This window comes from Conger conger, chromosome 7 (assembly GCF_963514075.1).
Source record: "Conger conger chromosome 7, fConCon1.1, whole genome shotgun sequence".
Lineage (NCBI taxonomy): Eukaryota > Metazoa > Chordata > Actinopteri > Anguilliformes > Congridae > Conger > Conger conger.
Genome location: NC_083766.1, coordinates 5,019,372 through 5,039,583, shown reverse-complemented (window position 1 = coordinate 5,039,583; position 20,212 = coordinate 5,019,372). Strand labels below are relative to the sequence as shown.

Below are 20,212 nucleotides of genomic sequence, written 5' to 3'. Positions count from 1 at the left end.
TTGTACGTTCCAAAATGCTGCTGGTATTTAAATGTGTACCATGTTAACCTGGGGAAATTAAATAATGATGTGTATGAAAAGCTTCCCTGCAGGTAACTCTCAGAAAACAAGGAAACTAATGACTGCATAATGCTTTTTCCAGAGAGCAAAGATCAGCACTGCAATCTGGGAACACATAATGATGTCTTGTCACAACTGTAAAAAACCCTTTGTTCTCATTGGGCCAGAAGCCATAAATTCCACCTACATAGCCCTATAAAATATTATGCATTTAACCACAAGTTTTACAAATTGACTGACCTTGGATTTACAGACCAGATATCACAAATAACAGTGCACATCTATGGATCTATGGATCTGATGTGAAGAGGGGAATCGGAATAACTTGATTTTACTGTTTTAAGTGGGTTTTTTTTACATTTTCATTCACTTTGTTATGACATTTTAAATATGCATTACAATCATTTCAGTACAAGAATTGTTCATTTGACTTTTGTCATTGTGACTTATGATTTTAAAATATTAAAAAATGAGAATAATAATAATATTCTAATAATAATATTCATTTTATAATTCTACGGTTGCATTTTATACTCCTTAAAGATTTTTCTCCCTAAATATTTAACTGTTTGAATTCTGAAAGGAGGAGAATATAGGACTAAAATATATGTTTCATTAGCTTGGAAGATCAAAGGTTTCTACTTCCTTTACCACCATAATTCTGGCCCAACCGTTGCATTGAAGTGCCTCCCTACTGGCGAGCTTGGCAGAATTAAGAAAATGAACATTTTACGTATTGTAGAACCCACACAGCTAGACCAATGAGGGAATACCTGGAGGGGGAGGAGCAACGTGTTTTCCCCCCGGCTGTTGTGATGTAAATAAGAGATGGTACTTGTTATCCTCTGTTCATGAACAGAGCACAATTGCATTTAAGAATATACTGGGTCTGTCGCCACAAGTCAGATATGAATTGCGACAGGAGCATTAGAACAGTCACAAAGCAGCTGAACAACACATCAAATATATCTATGATCATGAAAAGTAAGCTTAGCAGTTACTGTTGTTTTACTTGTTAGCTGACTCCAAACGAATTTAGAATTTGTTTTTAATTATGCGTGAATCTCGGAGTGGTTGCACTCAACTCTTCCTTGTGTGCCACCATTACTCAATATATCTCTCAGTTTGTTGGAGAACACAGAGGTTGGGGGTCTAGCTAACAACAATACATGCATTCAATTTTGCATAGATAGTGGTGAGCCCAGGTCAGCGTGCATTCAGAGGGCTCCTTAAGGCTAATTTGACAAGAACCAACATAGAACGTCCATGGGTTCTCTTCACATCCAATCACAAGGACCATGCACCACCAATTCCATTTTACTGGCAGAACATGGATGCCTTTCCCAACTTGGGGACTCCACTAAAGTACCAAGCCACTGATCATTGGTTTTTGGTCAAAATTGTCCCCCTGAGTACACAGTTGTAATTTAGGCTGTAAAAGGTATAAAATGGATTCGAGTCATGGCGATCACGCAACTTAAAAATATAAATAATTTATTCACAGGCAGGTGGGTCATTAGCTTAGAATACAGCAGTCAATTACATAATACAGAAATTAAGAATAGAAATATAGAGTAAATAATCTAAGTAAATAACCCAGCCTGCTTCAGCTACACAGACACAAAATATACACGGTGCGGGAAGTCAGTTATGATCTTCCCAGATTGCTTGGTTTAGTCTCCTTAAATCCGAAATCAGGACTTTGATCTTAACTGGGTCTGCAATGAACCATCTGGCGTTTATAACCAATTTGAATTTAGAGCCAGGCCTCCCCAGGCAGTGGGATTTCGGTCAGGGGGTGAGGCCAATGGCTTTCACAGGGACAGATTTCCACACAGTTTTCCCTAGGTTCCTGGATGGTTGTGATGTCCTCGGTATAATGTTGCGGAAATTAGACCACAGCACCAGTCGCACTGAGCCAAGGAAAATGATACTAAACATGAATATTATCTAAACTGGCTTTGCCATGAAACATCCAATGCATCATTTCAGTGACTGAGGAATGAGGGAGATGCGAGAGGGAGAGAGTAATCAAGGGGGGTTCAAGAGAAGGCTATATTGTGATGAGTTTAAGGCCTGAGCCCTTATAGAAATGTGAGAGGAGGGGGTGATTTACAGGGGGCTCAGGGAACATTGGGAACAATGCATGAATTTTTCGCAGGAGCCTGTATGGGTGCCAAGAAAGTGGGGGCTAAAGATGTTTGCTCCTGAGGGGAGAGTTAAATTACTTTACAGCTACTTATTGCCACTGTATCAGAGGAGGTCAGCAAGCTGACCAGTGCACTGAGTGACGACACCAGATTGAATAATTTCCGCCTTACAGTATGGACCTGCATCCCCCCGGTGGACGGTAGAGGATGCCCTCAGCTGTCAGGGAGGACCTCGGCAGGAACCTGCTCAAGGAGACAGAGGAACAAACAAGGCCCCAGACCCGCCTGGCCACGGAGCACTCCCACAACAGGTGGTGGATGTGTTCTGAGTCAGTGCATCCGTGGGGGCAGCGTTCAGTCAGGGCCGGCGATACATAAATGTCGTAGTGTGGAGACACCTATCGGCAGTCATCCAGGCAGTGTCTTTTTGTTTGTTTGTAAGCCACTTATGTGTCACATTTGCCCAGATGACTTGCGGGTCCGTGTCTGGGCCCCCCCCCCCCTCGGGAGCGTTACAATTTGGGCAGATCGTAAATAAGCCATGATCATTTTATAGCTCCACGAGGTTAGGCCAGCCCTGGGCAGACCTGTCCTGTAGGCAAAGTCCTTCAGGGCCTGATAGACATAACGAAATGAACACCATGAACAAAAATTCACCCGAAAGGAGTGAACGAAGGAGAGAGAGAGAGCCACTAAGCTGGTGAACCACTATGGCTGGAACCTGGCCTTCATTCTCTTTTCTAAGCTCTTCGCTATGAGTGTCAAGTAGCTACACGCAAAACAGCTTAAGAGATGACGCTTGAAAGTGAGAGGAGTGGGAGGTGGATACAACCAGAAAGGTGGATACAAACCACATTGCTTTTCGACGAGCATTCTCCCTAACTTTACAATACACGAACATTGTTTCGTTCTTATTTTAAGCTGTGAGAGACGATGGACCGGGACTATATTTTTAAGAAATATAAAAAAATTTGTACGAATAAAAATGTTAATTACAAATTGAACGCCGCAGGGTTAAGTGAGCTGCATCTTGACTGGGCATTGCAAGAGAAAAGAAAATGGTTTATATCTCTGGAGCAATGTTTTAAGGTCCCTCCCTATAGGCTATGTTTGTATCGTTTTCTATATGACTATATGCAGCAGCGCATAGCCTAAGCGATGACGCTGTTCGATTGCAAAAAGACGACGTCTGCTGTCCGAATTCACTTTATTTAGTGAATAGTGAGCCATTTCGGACACAGCGCAAGACTACGGTCTACGCCAGGGTTTCAAGCAACCTTGCTTGAAAGCAACCTAAGCGGTTGGAAGACACGAATTGCTCCGCCTCTTCCTCTCACGTAGAACGCTCCACAGCGGCATCACGTTTCAGTGCGGTTGAATTGAGCAGGTTTATGGAGAGCGTAACTTATAGTATCCGTCTCAGCAAGCAATAAATAAGTATTTTCTACGTAACGTCAAAGTATCTACTATAGTCGCCACAGGTGGACGGGGCCATGAATCTTTATAGCCAAGTAAAATTAGGCTTTACTCCGCAACATAATTAATCGGCTTCATGCTACTTGTCTGCGTGAGTCTCGTCACTAATTAATTGCCATTATGAGATTATTTAGGTTTCTACTTAAAAATGCTGCTCCGAAGATAGAATATTATTCTAGATTCTCTCCATCGCCGCTGTCTATCAAGCAATTTTTGGATTTCGGTAAGTTGGTAAACCTAGCTCTTACAGTTGAAGTGCTACATATAGATAATATGCTACTGCTTTTCCACTGCACTGTAATTGTGGAAATTAACAACTTTAATTTGCATGAATGTTCATAATATGAATATAGACATAATCTGTGAAAGTCGTGATCTGGTCATATTTCAACAATCCAATATATTCGCCCAAAAACAATTTCCGGTTGTTTTTATTATAATTATGCGTCGTTGTTTTATGTTAGTTGCCCATTTAAACGACCGAAATTCATTTTAGTTAGCCTGTGCTACGATTATCTATACAGTTGCAGACTGAAAGAGCTTAATGATCGTTTGTAAATTGCGGGAAAGTTGTCCATACTATCCAAAATAGAGGGAACATGCGGCCAGCCACGTTTGTCTCAGGTACATATATTATGACGCAATTCATAAGACATAATGCATAACACATATCTGTTAACATGGTGTACTACTGTGCGGAGCAAGCTTGTCTCGCCACTGGAAGTGGATGACGCATGTGCTTATGTTCTCTTGCTCAAGGACCTCACGTGCTGCTTTCCGCAATTTCAGCATTTTGAGTCAGCTGTCTTTTGCACTTGAAAGAATACGTCTCCAGGAAAAAGCTGACTGTCTAGATTCAGAATATAGAGCATTGATATCTGTTTTTAGGCCTTAGTGGTTACGAATTAATTGGCAGACAGTGTTTTGTTCACGATTGCCGAAGCACTAGTGTAAGTAGTAGGCTACCGGTGTTGTAGCCTACTTTATCTGCAGATGACTTGTACGCTGAAAATCGTTACATAAGTTTACATGAGAAACTTATGGTTGTGGGTGTGACCGTCCGCAGCCAATCACGACTGGAAAATGGAAGCGTTCACATAGGCAAACTGTCAAGTTATTTTCCATGCCTTTGAGCCTATGAATTTTAATATCTTGAATTTATATCACAGACTGTTTCGCTGCACAATTATGTGATTACCTGCGCTGTTTAATTATGTGCACATGCTGTTGAAAGATTGTCTTCATTGAAGACAAGGTACTAGAGACCACACATAGTATTGATAGAATCCTTTTCAGTATTAGATCTGTCATCAAACAATTCACATGTGGTTATAGTGCAGATTCCCAGCTTTTATTAAAGGGCATTTTATACATTTTGGTTTCACCATGTAGACAGTGCAGCTCGTGGTACACACAGGGCTAGCTAATGGTACTTGTTCAAGGTTTGATTGCTTTTGGTAACTACCAGGCTGAAGCAAAATTATATTTGTAATTTTCCATGGTAATTAATATACACACTTCGGTCCATAAGTACTTGCTGTTTGTTCTTATTTAAGATTCGAATGGTGAATAATCAGTTTAAATAATCAACTATTCTGTCTGGTGCTAAACATTGTTACTACAAAGGGGGCGTGATCTATGATAGACTGGTTTGTCCCCATCATATCACAGGCCGAAAATCTGTGTTAAATGTGTAGAGAAGCCCTAGCCCCAACAAATCGCTGTCTTCTTTATTTTTGCTCATTTGTTTCCCCGTCTCTCTGCCTTGCTCTCTGTTCCCCTTCATTCCTTCGTTCCCCAGGTCAGGATGCATGTGAAAAGACTTCCTACATGTTCCTGCGGAAGGAACTTGCCGTGCGATTGGCCAACACCATGCGTGAGGTCAATCTGCTTCCTGACAACCTGCTCAGCCAGCCGTCCGTCAAACTGGTGCAGACATGGTGAGAGCACGGAGGGAGGATTGTTGCGTAGTGGTTTAGGTTTATGACTGCGGTGGTTCTAATCCCCCTTTCCACACATTGTTGTTTGTTACCATAGCTACCTCCATGATGCGCTCATCTTGGTAGACTGAAGTTAACTTAGTATATCAACTATCGATAGCTAAGGTAACGACACTGACTTATCCAATATTAATTTTTGCTAGCTAGCCAAGTTAAGATAAGAGCACAACTATAACATCCTTATGAAAGCTAACTAGGTAGCTAGTGTTATCGAAAATGTCACCCTATGAAAGAATACTAGCTAGCTAACGTTAGCTAGCTAGCTAAATGAATATAACCGGAAAAAGTCTAATAGTCATTAAAAAGTCCTTTAAGTGAACTTAACATTAGTCAAATAAAGTCAGCAGCACAAACTATGGGTCACAAGGTACAGAGGAGTGGTCAACCTCTGTGACGCGCTACGAGGAGAACATTCTCAACCGGTTGAAAATAGGAAGACGCATTTAAAACGCTTAATTCTCCAAAACTAAAGGACAGACTTATTTAATACTTTCATTGTGTTCATTCAATGCCCTCTTGTGCAAATTGCATATGAAAACCTAGAAAGTGTGACCAACCACCATGTTACTCTTTTAAGATGCTTCATGTCTTCTGGCAAGGACTGATTGGCCTGTTCTTGTCATTTTCCTACGTCGTGCCTTGTTGAACGGGCTGTGAACAAATGTGTGCAGTCATGCTGTCTTTCGTGCTCCAGGTACATGCAGAGCTTTGTGGAGCTGCTGGAGTATGAGAACCGACGCCCGGACGATCTCCACGCCCTCAATGAGTAAGTGGGTGTGCTCTTCCTGTTCCCCCCCCGTTTGCGTTTTCACATGTTCTGTATGGCAACAAAAGGTCTTTGTTACAGGCGTGTTATCACATTCTCGTAACTGTTTGTCCAGACTGTATCTCGCTTTATGCTTGGGTGACACTTTGTGAAATGGACCGGGCGGTAATTGGGCCACTGGCCCAACTCTCGGGCCGGCTGTGTGCCTGTCATATCGGTTGTCAGGTCAGAAATGTGCAAAGAGAAGTGCGGTGTGGGGGAAGTCAGATAAGGGTGAATATTATGTGCAGTCTGGACATGCACATAATATGCAGGGCTTGGTCAAAGGTCGAAGGCAGCCGAGCTTTGCTGCCGAAACGTTGGCAATGAAATAACTGCATTGGAATTAAGAGCGTGACCTTTTCAAATATTTTAGCCTCAACAGGAAATGTATCGCCCACCCATTTGCCTTTGACATTTGTACAGTGTGTGTTGCCCTGTCGCACAGAGATATGCATGCACTGATTTTCTGTGTATTCTTAGGAAGTGTCCTGTTCTTACAGACAATCTGGAGCAATGGTCATGGCATCAGGGAACCTTTCTCGCCGTTTGTTTCAAGGTCATCGTTGGCAGGACATTATTGTGGTGCCTTTTGTCACATTATCATGTCATTTGGCTGACACTTTTATCCAAAGCGACTTACAGTTGATTAGACTAAGACAGTGCAGGGTTAAGAGCCTTGCTCAAGGGCCCAACGACTGTGCGGGTCTTATTGTGGCTACACAGGGGATCGAACCACTGACCTTGCGGGTCCCAGTCATGTACCTGACCACTACGTTACAGGCCGCCCTGGTATTTTGTTTAATGTTTTTGCTTGTATTAAGATGGCAAAGTCCAACAGTCTTCTTGGATCTTCTTTTCAAAGAGCTGATGCATATATCAAGTTTCAGGCCTATGTTGTGTTGTCTTTGTCATGTGAGAGTTGTTGTGAGGATGGGTACCTTCATTTGGATCCCAAGGCAAATTGCATGAAAGTTAATTGCTAAGAAATTGGAGTAATCTCACAGTCACAGGAGTAGAGATCCTTGAAGAATGCTTAGGTGTGTTTCCATTGTTATTAATGTTTTGTGTGTTTTAGGAACTATGTTTTGTATTGTTTTTGTTGTATTTGATGTACTGTATAGGCTCAATAATGAATTGCCCATCAGAGACAATGGAGATGGGGTAATAATGGGGTAATAATTGATAAGAAATAATTGTTCTGCCTGGTGCCGGTTGTGGTTCTGTTTTGAATGTTAAACAAGATCCCATATGTTCAGCACCCCTTCCTTTGTTTCAGTTTCTTGGACATTTTGATCAAGATTCGCAACCGGCACAATGATGTGGTTCCAACCATGGCCCAGGGTGTGATCGAGTACAAAGAGAAATTTGGCTTTGATCCATTCATCAGCAGCAACATCCAGTACTTTCTGGACCGGTTCTACACCAGCCGAATTTCTTTTAGGATGCTCATCAACCAGCACAGTAGGTCACGACCAGTGATGACATAATCTTTCAGAACCTGCAATGACATGGATGTCATTTAAAGAGTGACATCACATTATTTGACTTGGAACAATGGCGGCCTGTAGCGTAGTGGTTCAGGTGGATGACCACCTGATGACCGTCAGGTGGATGATCGTCTCCTGCTTAGTCTAATCAACTGTACATTACTCTGGATAAGAGCGTCAGCCAAATGCCATTAATGTAATGTAATGTACTGTCATGGAACAGCTTTGAAGGTGCATAAGAGGCTGTGTTCACTCGCATGTAAGACGATGTCCACAAGTAGCTGGCTAGCTTACTATTTCAATACCAAACGTATGTGTTCATAACACACATTTTCATAGGTTAAATAGAAAACAGACAGCTAAGTAAGTTATGCAAAAACTATTTTTCATGAAAACATTATAGGACTGTTGCAATAGTACAACCCCTTCTAAAATATGCTTGTTTTTGAGTGGGGAAAAAAAGAAGTAATTTCTCTGTAAAGCATATTCATGACAGTTCTCTAAAGTACTATGCAATTTAAAATATTTGACATTTTAAAATGGGACCGTTTTAACTTAAAATGACATACTGAGCTATCACTTTCTCTGTCTCCCCTTGGCTGTCCTTAATTTCGGCCATATCTGTGGTGACTGGTGCTCAAGCTGAAGCTATCATAAGGAGCACATTGAGTGCTTACTTTTATCTTGCTTACGATAATCCAGCAGCAACATATGGAGAAAGAAGATAATCAGCAATGCTGTCTGGCATGGCAATACTGAGCAACACATCATTTTAGACAAAGTTCCTGTCATGTCTTAAAATGTGAATTAATCTTGCTATTTTTAACATGCAATCGCCTGTTTTCTGCTTATTTGTCTGATTTGTGATCCTGTGAAGAGGTTGCCTGATGAGACACTTTGTATTGCAGCCCTCCTGTTTGGAAATGACACAAACCCTGCTCATCCCAAACACATTGGCAGCATTGACCCTAACTGCAATGTTGTAGAGGTGGTGACAGGTGAGTGTGGTTGATGCTCTTGTAATTTACCACAATATTTCAATCTCTTTTAATCTATTTCAAGGTGTGAGCAAAAACTGTTCTGATTAATTTGAAAGAATTTAAACCACTACAGAGGTGATCATGACAGAGGTTAGGATTTTGCCCAAAGATATTTAAATACCATATGGAAATATTTGAGTACCACATTCCATAGGTACACACAGACATCATTTTTCATGTATCCAGTAATGACTTAAAAAAAATTCTGGTCTGGTCTGTGCCCCAAGAATACTGAAAGTGTCTTATTGACCTTGTGTTCTGCAGTATTTATCCAAAGATGTTCACATAGCAGTGATGCATCTGGAAATTTAAGTCTGTGAATCCCAGTACTCACAAGGCAATACAACTTTTTCTGGAGTCCCACGCCAAAATCATTGGGTCCCAGTCAAATAATGAACATTTCCTTTCCATTATCAAAAAATTTAAATTAAACAATGCATTTACACAATTACATTTTTTAAATAGTTATTTTTACTTGATTTAAGTGATCGGATCACTTATCGTTATTGATTGGATCATGTATAGTTACTGACTGGATCACTTATCATTATTGATTGAATCACTTATTGATTGGATCACTTATAGTTATTGATTGGTGCCGTTATGTTCTGCACAGGCACAGGAGATGTCTATGATCTGTGGTGCTACTCTCCGTACTGAGTCGTCACGCAACTGTATTTCTCATCTTATGTGACCACTTCCTCCCTCAGATGCCTATGAGACCGCCAAGATGCTCTGTGAACAGTATTACATGGTCGCACCTGTGCTGAAGGTCCAGGAGTTCAACGGTGAGTGGCCTGTAGCGTAGCGGTTCAGGTACATGACTGGGACCCGCAGGGTCGGAGCTTTGATCCCCGGTGTAGCCGCAATAAGATCCGCGCAGCCATTGGGCCCTTGAGCAAGGCCCTTAACCCTGCATTGCACCAGGGGAGGAATGTCTCCTGCTTAGTCTAATCAACTGTACGTCGCTCTGGATAAGAGCGTCTGCCTAATGCCATTAATGTAATGCAACGTAATGAGTGAGCTTGGTTTGATTTACGATCAGGCCAGGAGCACCAACCTTCTGCATGGTGAGGGTTCTTTATAGTAATCAGCCGAAGAACAACTGGGAAAATCGTTTTTATTTAATCCTCCTGTCCATTTCCAAATCGGACCCGGTTCAATCTGCCCGTCTTGTGTTCTTTCCGTCTTCCCGTGCACGCTGTGTGCCCTGTGGCTCCTGAGAGCAGAGAGGTGTGTGAGACTGTGCCAGAAGGAGGGACCATTGCGTGCAGGTCATTTGCTCAGATTGGAAGTTGGCTTCTCATGTTTCAGCCTCTTAGGGGAAATGTTGTGTAAGAGATTCCACTCGGTGACGTCCGTCCTGGGAATGTCCAGTCCGTGCCTCCGCGGCCAGACAGAAACCATGTGGTGTTTTCCTATTCCCACAGCCTTTGCTTACAGTTATATTTTTATCCATAAGTGCAGTAATTCTTGTTGATGTTTGATGGGTTTTTTTTGTACTTATGTCCCAGCTCTTACACACATATGCATGAAGGGTACATACTTTACTTTCAGGAAAAAGAGGCTATGGGAGAATTTGACTGAAGAATTTAAAGTTGCACCACAAATATATGTAATGTTAACTGAATTAAGGGACCATATGTAATTATCCAAAGTAAATGCCATATTGACTTTCAAGAGAAACAATAAAAATGGCATTTGAGCATTATAAATACAGAGATATCAACATAAAGAGTGAGACATTTGTTTTATTAAAGAGAGCTGTGAAGTGAACAATGATTTGCATATTGCAGAAAATGAAGTGCAATTATGCTAGAGGATTAGTGATAGTTTTCAGTATTTTTATCCTCTTGTTTTATAGGGAAAGCCCCCAAGAAGCCCATCCAGGCAGTGTATGTGCCATCTCACCTGTTTCACATGCTGTTTGAGCTCTTTAAGGTGAGTTTTGTTCCACAAGAATTTGAACACTTTTGTGCACTTCTGCACCTGCACTTCTCGCTCACGACTACTGTCTGTTCTGGTCCCACGGTGGTGGAATGACCATGATTAGCCTTGTATATGCAATAGACTATAATGGCACGTATATAGTTATATATAGATATTGTTGTGTTTTGTATTAGCTATTGTATTGTTGTACTCTAGCTGCGATGGGGTATTCTAGTTTGTAAGTTGATGTATTCTTCAAGGGTCCTGATTGTATCTGTACGGTCACGCTAGGACTCGGAACCGTACTGTCCTCTAGGGTCCTCATCGCACTTGTTCCCGTGTTCGATCTGCACTTCATTGTACTATAGAGGCACAAAATCCAGTTATGTTGAATTCTGAGGGCTCTTTTCTGGCCGGCGCTTAGCGTGTGGTGAGTTGTAGCAGCTTGCATTCGGCTGCATTCATCATCTCGCATCCAAGCTAACTTGACATCATCTGATCTTGGTGGTTGGCTTAAGGTGTCATAGATTCTTCCAAGGTGACTGTACTAGGGCAGTCACTTGTAAAAAAAAAAGTATGTACAGTACTTGGGCATATAAATAAAATTTAAGGAACCCTGTACTTGTGCTTTGAGTGTTTGCACTCGTGGTAGTGCTCAGTGTCAAAAATAACCAACATGCCATGTTATTCTTTTGTCTGGAGGGCGTACCATTATGTAGCCTAAAATAAAGTTCACGTGTGGGTCCTGCTGTCCGCATAGCCTGAAGGCTGTACATTCCAAATGGTAGAGCCAACACCCATTTGGAAATATCACCGGTTCTATGCCGTTGGAAAATAATAACCAAGGAAGTATGCCACATTGTCTAACCTTGCTCAAGTTTTGTGTATCGTGCAAGTAGGGGCTAAATGATGTGTTGTCTCTTATGGCATTGTGTGCCATAGGGCACAGGGCGGCCTGTAGCGTAGTGGTATATGACTGGGACCCGCAAGGTCAGTGGTTTGTTCCCCGGTGTAGCCGCAATAAGATCTGCATAGCCATTGCGCCCTTGAGCAAGGCCCCTTATTTTGTTTCCTGCTCCATTAATGTGATGTAATGTGTGTATTTTTATGGCATTTATTTTTCACAAAAGCACTGTACTGTATGCTCAAAGTGCTATACAAATAAAGTTATTATTATACTATTATAACTATTATTGTTGTTGTGAATAAATGGTGGACTCATCATGAGTTCAACTCATTTGAATAGCATCATTTGGATTAATTTTATGTTATAGCAAAATGCATTTAAGCCATGTATTTACAGATTAAGTGGGAAATTAAAACTGGGCCTTAATAATTATACTTTTGACAGTACAGAATGTGAACAAATTAAAATGGATTTCTCTTATGAGAATCCTTCAAACTTCAACATGACATCAAAACATTGACAGCACGACTCTACACCTGCTGAGTTTCCTCTTGGGAAAAGCTTCTTCTGATGAGTATCTTCATCTTCCATTGCAGTGGTAAACCACAGACCGCTCTTAAAGCGAATAAACACAGGTCATTTGAATCCAGCTGCAACACACTCGCTGAGTGTCAGTCTATTTTTCACCTTTGCCACACGCTGTGTTGTGTGCTCCTCGCTTCTTGTGGCTAAAATACCAAAATTCAGTATCCGGATCCAGTATTCCCATGTGCCTTGACAGCACTGGTTCATGAATGTCTTGGGGCCAAGTTTGCAATGTTAGCGTAACCGTCGCAAGAAAGGTATTCAGTGCTGTCGTAACATATTCTTGGAATCTGACTACGCGGTGTTGTATGTTAACTATGGCGGCTGATTACATTTCCAGTTGTGTGTGTGTTTGCGTGTGTTTGTAGAACTCTATGCGTGCCACTGTCGAGCTGCACGAGGACAAGTCTGGGGACGTTCCTCCGGTGACAGCGCTGGTGACCCTCGGGATGGAAGACCTCTCCATAAAGGTCAGTCACCAGACTGTCATACTCTAGGACCGGGGTGTCAAACTCCGGTCCTGGAGGGCCACAGTGTCTGCTAGTTTTTGGTGTCTTTCAGCACGACAGATACATTTCAAAGTCTTTCACTGGCTAAAGAGTCCACGCACCTTGTTCTCAAGGCCTTAATGCGCTGCTGATTGAAAGGAAACCACAAATACCAGCTGACACTGCGGCCCTCCAGGACTGGAGTTTGACACCCCTGCTCTAGGATGTGACCACTTCTAAACTTGCGCTGATGAGTGGTTATTGAGTCCCATTAGAAGCTGTGTATAGCTCAGCTTTGTTTTCATTAAGGTTCTCCAAATAATCTACAGTGTAGATCTGTTCCTGCTCATTGGCCTTCACCCATGTTTGAGCTCTGTAATCACTGCTTGCAGCTGTAATAATATTTTTTTACTAGCTAGAGAACAAGGTTTTTTTTCTTTCTAGCAGCAAAGACCATCACTGGAGTATGCAGGATCAGTTTTACAGTGAGCTTCAGTACTCTGTGAGCTGAAATATTTGTTTGGCCCAAGATAATGTATATTGTGAAATTCATTGATTGCTACGCAAGATGGCTTGATCTCTTACAGCCAGGTAAAATTAAATAGAATTTAACCAGTAGTTGGTTGTTTGCATATTTTAAATATTTTAGCCTCCAAACGCAAAAAAAAGGAATATGCACACCTTGTTTAGCGAAGTGTAGAACCTGGAAACTTGAAAGCGAAACTTAAAAAGAAAGGTCAAACACTTTTAATTCCAATGCAGTTATTTAATTGCCAAGGTTTGGCTGCTTTCGTCAGGGCTTGGTCAAAGGCAGCAAAGCTGTGCTGCCAAAATGTTGCCAATTAAATAATTGCATTGGAATTAAGAGTGTGCAACCTTTCTTTTTTTAATACTTTAGCCTCATCAGGAAACGCATTGATTAAATGCATTGATTTTCTGTGTATTCTTAGGAAGTGTCCTGCTCTTACAGACAAATGCAAAGACACTACTATGCTCTCAGCATTGCTGTTGTAAGAAATGTAATTTGCATTGTAGTGACATTTTGTTTCGTTTCAGAGTTAAGTTTGTAGATGCTAACTCGTTGAAATGACAAGACGGCCTAGTTTTTCAGCTTTTGCCAGGACTAGGGTTCCACAGACATAGCCCAGACAGCACAGTCTAATATGTTGCTTAATAAATTGCAGTTATCCACCTGCAGATGGTGCTGCTGTCCGTGTATCCATACAGGGTACAGAATGCACTGGGATTTAGAGTTTAGGGGGCACCTCACTTGTACTGCAGCTGACGTTTGGGTTCTTTGACTTTGTCCCCCAGATTAGTGACAAGGGCGGAGGGGTCCCGCTGAGGAAAATCGACCGGCTCTTTAACTACATGTACTCGACCGCACCCTCACCCAGCCTCGAGCCTTCACGTGCCGCTCCACTGGTAACCTGCCTCTCTGCCCTTTTTTTTTTATTTATTTTTTTATATACACGGATCCACTGATGCACTGTGTGCGATGTGCCATTGATCACTGGGTGTGGGTGTGTGAAGTGGGGAAGAATCATCGCTCCATCGCTCCATGTCCATGTTGTCTGACATTATCACAAATGATAGGAAAAGACATCTTTGCCAGGGGTGTTTGCACAAAGTATAAAAACCAGGGGTGCCAATAATTGTGGAATTCGTTTTTTGGGAAAATAAATTTTCATTTGAAAAATGTCAGAATCTATTGAACCATTAACTATTTATACATATTGGAATTTTTAGTATACAGCACTTTTTGTGCATATTTATTGAGGGTGCCAATAATTCTGGGGCCCACTCTATGCATGTATGTGTGTGTGTGTGTGTGTGTGTGTGTGTGTGTGTGTGTGTGTGTGTGTGTGTGTGTGTGTGTATGTGTGTGTGTGTGTGTGTGTGTGTGTGTGTGTGTTTGTGTGTGGAGGTTCACAGTTGGTTCTGCTCTCTGACCCCTAGGCTGGGTTTGGATATGGCCTGCCTATTTCCAGACTCTATGCCCGGTACTTCCAGGGAGACCTGAACCTGTACTCCATGGAGGGCGTGGGGACAGATGCTGTCATTTACTTGAAGGTGGGTGGGACCTCCTTACAGTAGCTACAGCCAGCTATCTACTGATTCTAGCAGATAAGTTCACTCTCAAAACTAAATTACACATATGGGGTATTATATTTACAGGCCCCGCATTGAGATGTTGTGTGGTGGCAGGTCTGGTGCAAGATATTACATTACATTACGTTAAATTAATGGCATTTGGCAGATGCTCTTATCGTACAGTTGATTAGACTAAGCAGGAGACAATCCTCCCCTGGAGCAATGCAGGGTTAAGGGCCTTGCTCAAGGGCCCAACGGCTGTGCGGATCTTATTGTGGCTACACCGGGGACCCAACCACCGATCTTGTGGGTCCCAGTCATGTACAGTAACCACTATGCCACAGGCCGTCCTGATATCGCGTTTAACCCATAGTGTGTAGAGAATGAATAGTCCAGGGCTGCCTTTAATGGGATGAGTTTGAGCATATTCCTGATTGGCCCCTGTCCCCCAGGCTCTTTCCAGTGAGTCTTTCGAGCGGCTTCCTGTCTTCAACAAGTCAGCCTGGCGACACTACCAGACCGGTCCCGAGGCAGACGACTGGAGCATCCCCAGCAGCGAGCCACGAGACGCGTCCAAGTACAAGGCCAACCGTTAACCTCCCTTCCTCCCCAGGCTCCACCCGTTTCCTCATTTCCTGTCAACACTGCGACTGGCAGTGCCTCCTTTGTTAGCCAGCAGGAGCCTGCGTGCTGACGCCGCATCATCCTGCACCAGTCTCCTGCCCTCGTACATCAGCTGTTATCGTCACACAACGTGACCTTCCTGAGGGGAGGGGAAGGGAGATGCACTTTATGGTACTATTATAGCCACTGATAAGGCTGGAGAATGTGTATTGTTTCCCAAGCTTAAGAAATTCGGCCTTTTGCCTAGTTGTGTGTGTGTGTGTGTGTGTGTGTGTGTGTGTGAGATCAGGTTGTTTACTTGTCAGGTTCAAGCCGCATGTAACAAACACGTAGTTTTTTCTCTTGTGGAATGTAAGGGCTGTACAGATAATAGAAAAACTGTTTTGACGAATGATGATATATGCAAAAATATAGAAGCATATTTTCATATAGTAATGTGTATTTCCAATGATGACGTACATATGTTTGCACATAATGAAGGCCTGATAACATCTGTTTTAGGTGAACTGATTTTAGGTGTTTTACCACGAAGGAAATCCAGATGGTTTTGGGAATCTCACACGAGAGCAGGTTTTAGATGTGACAGAAAGTGAGGTCAACATAAACCACTTAATTCACACTTGGTGGAGTTTCTGCTCCCATAGCGATTGATATTTGGGGATAAATAGCTCAGGAATGCTTCATGATGGGTATACGTGCCTGAGTGGTAGTATCTTTCCATGTGTTGCTTGGCCCATATGGGTTCTACTGCCCTCTGTAGCGGGTGTGCTGGTTTCAAATAAATGGAATGTTTGAACATAAATATTTTGGATTATACAAGAACATAAAATGTTTAGACTATTTGCACTCTTTGTGTTCACATTCCAAAAGGCCAACATTTAAATCTTGTGGAATTACGTTTGAAAATTGATCGCAACCTTTACTGGAATACCCGTATCTAATATATTTTGTCCACTGTCGAAATGTTTGTCCCAATCCAATCCTGTAATTTGATGATTGTGTGAGTTCTTGGTTAAACTCCATTCATTCAGCCAGGCTGAGCAGACTTGTGGAAGACTGTGCAGTAAATCACTGCTGAGCATTAAATGCTTAGGTGAGCAGTGAGGAGATGGGATTCGGTCATTGTATTCACTAATATGAACATCATGAGCTAAAATTTACGGATTAAAATTATGTGTTGGACATTGCTGTTGGACATTTTCACTTTTAGCTCCGCTAGACAGCTGCATGAAATGCAGAAAAAATACAAGATTATATAAGCCTGCGCAATTGGAACATGCACAGTCAAAATGTTAAGAATTGTTTACCTTGGTATTGCAAGAATTCACCAGAAATAAGTTTCCTCTCCAAAAATAAATATGAAAAGGAATTCCAAAATCCAATAATTAAATCGGAATTTTTGATGATTTTGAATTTTGATCATCAACATTATTTAGTTAGTGTTTGGCAAAAATGCAGTTGGTTGCATTTTTTTTCAGTGCAAGCATGATCATTTCTCTTAATAATAATTTATTATATAAATAATATATTATTTAAATATATTTTTTACATTGTATTTATTAAAATGTAATGTATTCATAAAAATACAGTGTAACATTATCAATGCTAAAGGGCGGTGAAATAGACATATCTTTTTATCTTTAAGTCTTCCTCTGAAGGTTGACATCCCCATGTTTGTACTGTCTGTTCCCCGTATGACTGTCTCTTTTCTGCACGGTGATGCCCATGCTTTTTTTGGAAATATAACAGCATTCAGCGCATAGATATTTTGTCATGGTTGAATATGAAAGTAGTTGATGAGCCCTTCTGTAAACTGTGGTCTGAGAAAACCATTCCATGTGCCTTTTCTCAAAGATTTAGTTTAAGACGATATTTCTTCATGATGCTTCAGGCGACTCTTTGCACACTTTTAATCCATGCAATCCTTGCACCATCCGCACAATTTCTTTTTCATTTAAGATGTGTTCATTTTTCTAATTTATTGATTTTGACTTTCCTTCTTTAATCAAAATGAGAATATGGTGCAGTTTGCTGCAGTTGCACACCGGGGACCGGGGTTTGATTCCCGGTCCTGCCAAAAGCCAAGTTAGGCCGGCTCATATAGAGCGGCAGAATTGGCTCGCCGCTCCAGACGTTTTGAAGAAGGCGTGTCGCTCTTCCTCGGCCCACCAGGGGGCGGGGTGTGGGCGGTGTATCTAACACTAACTCTAATTGAATTAGGGGGGAGTACAATTGCCTAATAAATTGGGAGAAAAAGGGAAAAATCAGAAATAAATTTATAATTAAAATTTTTTTTTAAATAGAATAGGTTCGGTTATTTGCGCTCAGGGTGCAAATATTGGGGCTAATTGGACCCCAGCTAAACCAAAGGTATTTGGGTTCTGCCTTGCTTCCTGAGAGGTGAATTGGCATGCGAACCCTTTGTCTTGAAAACATGCCTGAATAAATGATTATCTGTTGTTTCACACCTAAGTGGATTGTACGCATTATGTTATCGTGGTGTTATATTATGTTATGAGGTGACAGACTAGAAAGTGCCTCGTGCAGAAGGCTGGGGGGCGCCCTGTCACTCGGGCGCACCGTTCATTACCAAAGCATTGTGACCGATGCTTTCTCCTGGTGTTTCTGCGTATATATATATTAAAAAAGTCTGTTTGGTGTCTATTGGTGTCTTTATTGAACTGACTCCGTGCTGTAGAACTCAAGCTGGTATCCGCCGGGGGTTGCTGTGTGGGTGGTTGTACATGCTATATTCATTTGAAATTTACATGATGAAAGTGTGTCAGATAATCCAGTTGGTGTCTATTGTATGATTTTTTTTGCATATAGACATTGCACTGTATATATTTTTTTTCTGTAATGCATTCAGTGCTATGCAGGCAGTCATTGAACAAAATGGCTTCAAAAATGTAAACTTTATTTTTTAGCAGAGTGTAGCAGCCTTCCATGTTAGCCACTCCATATTGTTACCCCTCCAAAAAACTAAAGGGTGAGGGACTCACCTATATAGTCTACAGTCGATATTGAATATCTTTAATTTATTTTGTGTTTGGAAAGGACAGAAAATGTCCTTTGTGTGTTATTTGCTTTCTAAAACGGCAGTTCAAAATGCTTCCTCCTTCTGATATTGAATGCTCAGGGAAGAAAGCTTACCAGCTTAGGGTCACATTTATTGCTCTTACCGCGTACTGGTTGTGTGTATCACGGCACCATCTACTTATGCAGCTAAGCAATGCTCTGCTATGATATAAAGGGACTATCATATGCTTTCCTGCTAAAAAAACATGTCCTCACAACTCCGGCGTTCCTCTAACCGGTTTATGAAGACACTAATAAAGACACCTTTCCGCACAATTTATACAATGTCAAGTTTTCTGTCCTCATCCACTCTCCAATAAACACTTAATTTTCACCTCGACTAGCAATAAATGTACTACTTTTTATACAAACACTGATTTTAGTCTCAGACTCCCCAGTGGATTATTCAGTAAAGGCATTCACAGTGCATGCATCCTAGGCCCTTATCCTCCTATGTTCAAATCTGTGCTGTCATTGACTAGGAGTCCAGCAGAGGGACATAACTGGCTTTCCTCACACACACACACACACACACACACACACACACACACACACACACACACACACACACACACACAATGCCTGCCAGAGTATTTATTTAGAGGTTAGGTGCCTTGCCCAGGGAAACTTTAACACAGCCCGGGAGGGGGATCGAACCACCCTCTGACTGCCAGACAACTGCTCTTACCACCTGCCCCACTTGGCTTGGGTTTCTCAGGTTAATGTGGTGTTGGTTCCTCTCAGTGATGCCTGAGTTACCCTTTTGATGCTGCTTGTCTATGATGAGACATACATCTCTTCTGAACAGCACAAACTCTACTGCAGTACTCTAGTAGTAGCTAAATTGGTTATTCCAAAATGAAGATGAGGAAAAAAAATATTTAATTGGAAATTAAAGAAAAATATCTGGTGTACCTGATTTTATTTTGTTTCCTCTGCCATCTGGTGAGGTTTTGTCTCTTACTCCAAGTGCAACACATACACTGCTGGTGCTTGTAAAACAAAATCAAAATAATGCCACAGTGAATGTTTTGTACTTTTATTTACATATCCAGCCTGTGATTTTCACTGTAAGTATTAAGTAAATCCAAAAAATCTAGGGCAGCGACGAGAACAATCAAGAGTTTTTTTTTTTAACAACACGTTTTTTGGGAAGTTGTTCTGGAATACTGCGGGTATGGACATGCAAACAAAGTGGCCTCATTCAAAGTGGCCTCATTCAATTTTAGTAAATGACTAAAATCACACGGAAAAATTAAGCCGATGTAATTGAACAAAGCACAAGTAGGTGTAGTATGTCTCTGCGCCAGGCGTGCACTGGGGCCCTTGAGTGAGCTTTCAATCTTCCTGAGTGGAAAGTCGACTGAACAATAGCGTGTGTATTGAACATTGTTTTCATTCGCTTGGTCACACTCGCATACACGAGCACAGTAAAAAATAAAATCATTGAGTTCAAGTGGCCTGTTTGAGCCTGCAATCCCTCCTA

At 41.7% G+C, this 20,212-nt stretch overlaps 1 protein-coding gene across 1 annotated transcript; it reads left to right on the top strand.

The window, feature by feature from the left end:
* The first annotated feature begins 3,541 nt into the window (after positions 1-3,541).
* On the top strand, positions 3,542-18,310 carry LOC133133914 (pyruvate dehydrogenase (acetyl-transferring) kinase isozyme 3, mitochondrial-like). Its single transcript, XM_061250206.1, has 11 exons — positions 3,542-3,909; positions 5,488-5,626; positions 6,381-6,452; positions 7,771-7,955; positions 8,890-8,979; positions 9,732-9,809; positions 10,886-10,962; positions 12,811-12,912; positions 14,245-14,355; positions 14,890-15,003; positions 15,477-18,310. The coding sequence occupies exons 1-11, from the start codon at positions 3,807-3,809 to the stop codon at positions 15,618-15,620; spliced, it is 1,215 nt and encodes a 404-aa protein (XP_061106190.1). The 5' UTR covers positions 3,542-3,806; the 3' UTR covers positions 15,621-18,310.
* The last annotated feature ends 1,902 nt before the right edge of the window (positions 18,311-20,212 follow it).